We start from the raw sequence: 7,257 nt of genomic DNA on the forward strand, positions 1-7,257 counted from the left end.
ACTAAACGAGTTTAAATTTTGGGAGACCAATCAGGGACCGATTTGGAACCGTTTAAGCACTGTGGATTGAAAATTTCTAATTTTGCACCAGTCAGATCACCACATACTAGTTTCCTTTATATATCCGAACGGGACCTGCTAAACCCTATCCTGAAAGAACATTGCTTGCTTACTCAGGTTGAGACTCCAATTAACATTTTTGCAAACGCTTGGATCGGCAGAGCATTTCTACTCATTTTTTTCAGGTAGCATTAATGCAAGTTTCAATCATACGTGCATGCTACGGGCTCGTCTTTAACTTCAAGTTTTAATTCAACGTTGAAATACAATACTGATTCACGAATAAAGATTATCAAAATCACGGATATTTCGGTAGTTTTAGCCTTAGACAGTTCAGGCCTCTTCAGTATGTTTGATATTAGTTTCTATTTCGAACGTTCATCAATAAATAAAAAAAAAATACTTTCCTCCCTAAAATAGGTAAATATAAAAACCTCATTCATATCACGACACAGTAAAACTTAAACGCACGTTATACTGACAAATTTATCTACAGAAATATATTGAACAACTTGTCCATCTGTCGCAACTGGCGATAGACATCGCTGAACACGGAACTTTGTCTCTTTCCACTTTCAACTCCTTTGGCGCTGGGACTGCGCTCCTCGTCCACTTTCTCTGATGCCTTATCCGACTGCATCGCACACCAAATCGTGCTGATAAGCCTTTGATAGAGGAATGATTGTCTACATACCGGCTTACTCAGGTTCAAATGATCCTCTTTGGTCAGATAAAAGTCACCTTCATCGATTCGGGCGGACGTTTCCGTTACAATGTGGAGCGGAAACTTGAAGGATGTCAGCACAGTTGGACTGCCCTCGCATACGGTTACGATTTCCGGCTTCTTCTTCAGCTGATTAATGGTTTTCAGGAACGTTTTATTCAAGTGCAGCAGTTGGGTGGAGTTTTCTTCCAGTTCACGAACTTCAACCGATGGCCATACCAGAGCGGATGTGTGCTGTTTGAGCTTTGCAATGGCACTGCCGCGGTGAGGCGTTCCAAGGAACATAATGGAACGGGAATTTTCGGCGATCCGGCGCACTGCCGGATCATCACTGGCGGCTGCTTGATTAATAATACTTTTGATCAACAGACCACCCATCGAGTGGCCTACCCACACGACAGGACGGTCCTGACCGACGTTGGATTTGGCTAGTTTTTTCAGGAATTCTCCGGCACGTTTCTCCAGCTTTCCGTCGTACTTTTCACACGGACAACCGCTGGCCGACCACTGGGAGAGGGAGGAATCGTAGTTCAGACCAATGACGCGAATGTTGGGGAAGTCCTTCGGTAGCCACTCCATTGGCCAGCAGAAAGACCGTCCAATGGATTCATCGCCCAGTGGTTCCTGGAGCCACTTGTCGCCGGACACACTGTAACGGCCTTTTGTGCGGTTGCGTACACCGGGACTGGTGTACTTTTCATCCGCTACCAGCGGGACGTCGGGAAACACGACGGACCACTCGGAGGACAAGGGTTCGTCCTCTTGGAGCGCTTCGATGAGCTCTTTGGTGGCGGTGTCACTGATCGAGGGATGGGACTTCGGCGGTGTCGGCTGCAAGGTGAGCAGTTCGTCTTTGTACGATGCGATGCCCTCTGGAAAATGGGGTAAGAGAGAGAGAGAGAAAAAAGAGGTTAGGTTGAGGTGGTATTGTTTAGGGATGGCTTAACTAATAATTCTGTCTACTAGATCTTTGAATACATTTCTAATGTTCGGAGACTTGTAGCTTCCATTAGAACAACGAGATATAAAGTATTATTTAAAATTAAGGTTCTGAGACTGTTTGTGCAACAGTTGTAGTGAAGACTGAGAAATATGTGTAAGACTAGGACCGATGATTTTCGATTATTTGAAGTTCCGAGACAATTTATAAAGTTTGTCAAATTTCTAAAACACTTTAAAAAAAAAATTTAACTTTTGGGAAGTTACTAGAACTAGTTTTTGGGGATATTACTAGAATATCGGACCCAAGTAATCAACCGCTAATCCGCCCAGTTACAATACAAGGCTAACATAAAAATCGTTAGCCGTATGTTAGTCTTATGTCAGCCTTGTATTGCGAATTGAATGGCTTATTGGTTTCTTAGGCTGTCCGTTCAATAAATTTTTTATTTTGATATCAGACGATGTTTTCTAGTAGGTACTAAATCAAGGCTATACATTGTTTGTCAATATGACCATATGAAAAAAATGTTAGATCAAATTTACTCTTTTTCTAAGAGTTTATCACGAACATTTGGATGTTGGAATATCATGTTCTTCATGCTCAACCCCATTTTAGCATAATGCTGTTTGGTACAATGACCATTTGACATAACTGCCGATTGGCATAACGATAATTTGGCATAAGGGTCTGTTTATAAACTACGTAGACTGGTTTTGAGAGGTCCAAATATTTTTTTAGAGAGCTGGTTGGAAATGTTATCTAATATCAACATTAAGTTTTAGTGTGATAATGTATTAACTAGAGAAAGATCTGAAGAGGATCTGTTGATAGTTCCGCTAGAGTACGGCAGTGTGCAAATTGAATAGAAGTTGAAAATGAGCGAAGGGCCATTAATGCGACAGTACTAGGTCCTTCGCTCATTTTCAACTTCTATTCAATTTTCACACTGCCGTACTCTAGCGGAACTATCAACATACCCTCTTCAGAACTTTCTCTAGTTAACAAATTATCACACTAAGGCTTCATGTTGATATTAGATAGTATTTCCAACCAACTCTGAAAATCGTAAACTTCACGCATGAAGTAAAAAAAAAAACACTTTGAATATTTTTTTTTAAATTGTATGGATAGTAGCATAATGACCATTTAGTATGAACGGGAAATGTATTTTATTGCTTTTATGAAATGTTTATGTTTTTATTATGATCTGTTCTTCAAAAAATATGAATGAAACATTGTTTTTCCAATTCCCAGTGACATGATTTCATGCCTTTTTAAATTTGTCAGCTAAGCAGATTTTAGACATCTGAAAACTTTCTGAAATCATTTAGTTGATAATTGAAAATTTTCATCAACAATTTAATAAAAACGTTAGTATGAAAATTCAAGCTAAGCTCATGATAAATAAAAGTAGAAAGCTACCATGCCAATATTTTTTTCAAAGCAAACAATTATGAACGATTAAATTCTAAATTTCAAAGCAAAACAGTAAGTCGTACTTATCGAAGTAAGGTACGCTTACCTCCTGCGCGGGCCTCGGATTGTACTTCGTCGTCGAAGGAAGACTTTTTGGCAGACCAATTGAACAGTCGTCGTCTAATCAAGGATTGCTTGGAAGCACCCGGCGTAGATGTCGTCTTTGTCGAAACTTGGTTAACCCCACTACCACCATCACCAGCAGCAGGACGATTCTTCCTAGCTTTGGCAAACGCGGACACTAGACTAACGGAAGAATGTTTCTTACCTAGGAGACTGGCCGCCTGCGGTTTGAGATCCTTCTGTCGCCACGTCACGAATACTCCTCCTGCGAGAAATGTCAGGTTGTAAGAGGCGTGTTGTTGGAAATTTCAATGAAAGAACTCACCCAACAATCCATGGATAAACACAACGTCCAAATCCGGCTTGTTTTTACTGCGTCCCTTCGGGTACAGTGGATAAACGTTAGATTCGTAGCTAAAACTGTTCGGATCGTCCCGATCCAGATTCGAGAGCGTTAGATCTGTGGTGACCTGCATGCGCATGTCGACGTCCTTCTGCCATTTGGAAAGGATACTGATCCATCCGGTGGCGAAGAAGTCGTAACCGCAGTCCCCACAAACGGACAGGTTTGCGATGATTCTGGATAGTAGCAGCTTGATGTCGATGTTGTCGGTGTAGAGTTTCTCCACTTCGATCAGTTCCAGCAGACCACCGGCGTCAATAATCTTGCGGCAGTTCTGTTCTACGGTAGTCAAATGAACCAGAGCACTGAGCGCTTGCTTCAACTGTTCATTTTCGAAGCGGGAAACGTACAGGCGGTAGTCGACGCCATCATCTCCGACGGGTTCCTTAATCTGATGGGAGGTAAATGTGTGTTCTAGCACGTATGCGGCGCAATTATTGTCCGGGGCTAGCTTTTCGATGAGACCCTTGACGCCGGCCAGCACCTCGTGGGTGGACTTTTCCACTCCATATTGGCGCGGTGGAAGGAACCAACGGGAATCACAGTTCGAACGGGCCAATGAGATTGCAGTTTGGGCGTCGCACAGCTGAGCCAGATGCTGGAAGTCCCAATCTGTGAAACGGGAGTTGTTCGATCAGTGACAGTTTAGCTTTAGATTCATTATTTTCTATATAGGATTTCAATACCGGTAAAATCTGTTATCAAAATTGATATGATATTTGTGTTTTCACCGGTATTGGTACTAGAAGTGCTCTTTAGCAATGAATTTGTACCTTGTGTCAAATCTCCTGGCGATTTTTTAAGGAAAGCGTGCAATGGATGAAAGTCGAATGTATATTAGTGCTCTACTACTAACACCGTCTATTGCAGCAGCACTGGTGAAACCCTTTATGTCTAATATTAGATCGATCCCTAAATGAACTGTGAACCAACCGTTCGTCGAACTTACCTTTCAGATGATCAATCAGAGCGAGCTGCTTGATGGCTTTCAACCGATGGCTCTGATCACCCTCCTGGGCGATTTTAAGCAGAGTCCAAGCGACCGAGTGCTTCAGAACCTTCCACCACTTCCCGAACGGCTGAATGACCACATTCACCAACCGGCTATCCTCACGTTCTTGTTCTAGCTGTTCCTGCAGTGATTGCCTGTAGATGTGGTGCTTGATGTATATATAATCCGGACGTTTCCGGTCGATGTCCAACACACGGGTATCCACTAAATTACTCAGCGCAGAGTACGTACGATAAGCCTCGAAACCTACAAGGCCAACGCTAAAATTGGCGACAAAAAACGTGGTTTCGTAAATTACGCATTATCTTCTGGTAGCAAAGCGCCATAATGTATGCGATAGAAACACGATATCGTATGATACTCACAATGACGCCAGCCCGCATCCACCGAACAGTTTGTTGTACAGTTTGTAGTCGTGGTACATAATTCACTGCTCAGAATCGCATTATAGTCTTCCAAACCACTCCCAAAAATTAGTTTTTCCACAGAGTTCAAGTTTTTAGTGCACTGGAATATTTATTTGTCCTTGAGACGCTTGGTTATCTCACAACACTATTATTTGATTGTCCGCTTGATGGCACAGTTCAGTATAGTTCAATATTCACTAGAATTTTTTGCACTTGCTTCACTCTCTCGCATTGGAGAGCTGAATCACAAATTATTCACAAAGTTAACTTTTGCAGCTAATTATCAGAAGAGGGCTGCTGCTGCTCCTCTTCAAAAACACTTCCGATTCTTGACGTTCCTCGACTATGAATGAGCAGCTTTAACTACTGCCAGCGATTAGAAAGGGTACGAAAATAGCGCAGGAGGCTCGTCGACGTCGTACGATATCGTCAACAACAGGATGGTTGAAAAATTTGTAAACAAATTCTACTGTCGGCCCGCTTGCGCTTGGCAGATGCAGCGTGGCGGTGCGAAAGAGACCGCTAGCCTCACGGCAACATCATCAGATCAAAACGATCAAAACACGTCACTTTCCACCACCCTTCTCCGCCTTTCGTTTTACTTGTTGTTGTTGGGGGGGATGGGGTTGTTTTGAAACTACCTAGATCCTCGGCTTTCGTACTGGCGCTACTAATGTTTTTGCCAAGTGGAAGGCCGTTTACCAGACTGACGGCGCGGCAATGGAATGCAAATTCGAGTTGGGATGGGATGATGCGTCACTAGTGTTTATCTATCGTAGGAATATGGGGGCTGTTTTGAATAACACCTACTATTTTGAACGGTGAACAAACATGTTTCTGTTTTTGAAAACTGCACATTTAATGCGTCCTAAACTTCGTTGTTTATTAGCTTGCGTAACAATATCCGAATTTAGAAAGGCAACAAATTATTAAATTATTTCTTCCTATTCAACATTGAAATTCTTCGGTGCACAAGGTAATATTATTTACATTATTTAACATATTGCAGGTAATCATGTCAGTAGTATGCCTCTTTTCTTCATTCAATTGTAATTTATTAATAATTATTATACGTAGGCATGTTAGTTACACAGGTCAAGGAAGATTAATATAGTTTTCAATAATCAAATGTCATGATTACCCGGATTTTGTAAAATCTACCTGGTCAATATTTTTGTTCCGTGCACCGAAGATTTTATGAATAATAATTATAATTCGGAATTTAATAACACAGTGCCAACATTTCATTAGAACGCAACTGCTTTTGTAAACAATTACTTCAACCGCTAATATCTCGCAAATAAGAGCTCACTCCTGCAAATTAACGATGCCAGCTGATAGAGGAAACATTCCTGGCACTGAATTTATGGTTCAAATCAAAAATCAATACGAGAAAGAACTACCCATTCATTCAACTCGTGCTTCAACCGAACGCTTCGTATACACATCAGAATCGTCAGAAACGGCATGCGTTCGAGTCAGACATCAGAGAGCCATCAAAAACAAACGCATGCATCCTATATAGACACTCATAGTCAAGAGCAAATTTTCATTATGTCGTAAGTAACATTCGCACCGATCCGAGAAAAATAAAGTTTTGTTTCCATGACCGAAAAGTTATTCCTATTTCCAATTAAACACATATAATCTCATAGTGATAGCAATGTTCAACATATTCAGCCGGGTTTTAATCATACAAAGGCAAATCGCTAGCTTTCATGCTAAGAAATACTGGTTTTTGAGTCAAAAGTTATTATACGTCGTTTGGTGGCCCCTATTGTTACTTAAGTCAAAGTGTATTTACCAGGATATTCGGGAGAATTATCAATTACGTCTCCTTACGTGCAGCCCATTCATCATTTTAGGCGACCCCGGCGTAGTGGTTAACATCCATACCTCTCACGCCAAAGTCACGAGTTCAAATCTCACCCCCGGACAAGTCACGAATGACCCAAGAGTGTTAAAGTGACTAAAAAAAAAAAAAAAAAAAAAAAAAAAAAAAAAAAAAAAAAAATCATTTTAGGACCACCGAAATCATCTTAGCAACAAACAGTTCGATTTATTCACTTTAATAATGAGAAAGCGAAACGACGAACGTACACTTTTCACGGGTTTCTCAGCGCTGTTACTTAAGTCAAACGGCATCTCCATAGAAATTGGGTGACTTAA

At 41.2% G+C, this 7,257-nt stretch overlaps 1 protein-coding gene across 2 annotated transcripts; it reads right to left on the bottom strand.

The window, feature by feature from the left end:
* Positions 1-407: 407 nt before the first annotated feature.
* LOC135708736 (protein SERAC1) lies at positions 408-5,638 on the bottom strand. 2 transcript variants are annotated; one of them, XM_065230847.1, is made up of 5 exons: positions 5,047-5,638; positions 4,619-4,941; positions 3,592-4,281; positions 3,250-3,531; positions 408-1,656 (listed from the first exon to the last, which is right to left on the bottom strand). In XM_065230847.1, exons 1-5 carry the CDS (start codon positions 5,103-5,105, stop codon positions 551-553), a joined length of 2,460 nt encoding a protein of 819 aa, XP_065086919.1. In that variant the 5' UTR covers positions 5,106-5,638; the 3' UTR covers positions 408-550. The 2 variants fall into 2 exon arrangements, with proteins under 2 accessions (XP_065086919.1, XP_065086920.1); XM_065230848.1 differs by having other exon boundaries at positions 3,472-3,531; positions 5,047-5,634.
* Positions 5,639-7,257: the final 1,619 nt, after the last annotated feature.

Source organism: Ochlerotatus camptorhynchus, unplaced genomic scaffold (genome assembly GCF_037179485.1).
Source record: "Ochlerotatus camptorhynchus isolate MF236.1 unplaced genomic scaffold, CSIRO-AGI_Acam_v1.1 ptg000334l, whole genome shotgun sequence".
Classification (NCBI taxonomy): Eukaryota; Metazoa; Arthropoda; class Insecta; order Diptera; family Culicidae; genus Ochlerotatus; species Ochlerotatus camptorhynchus.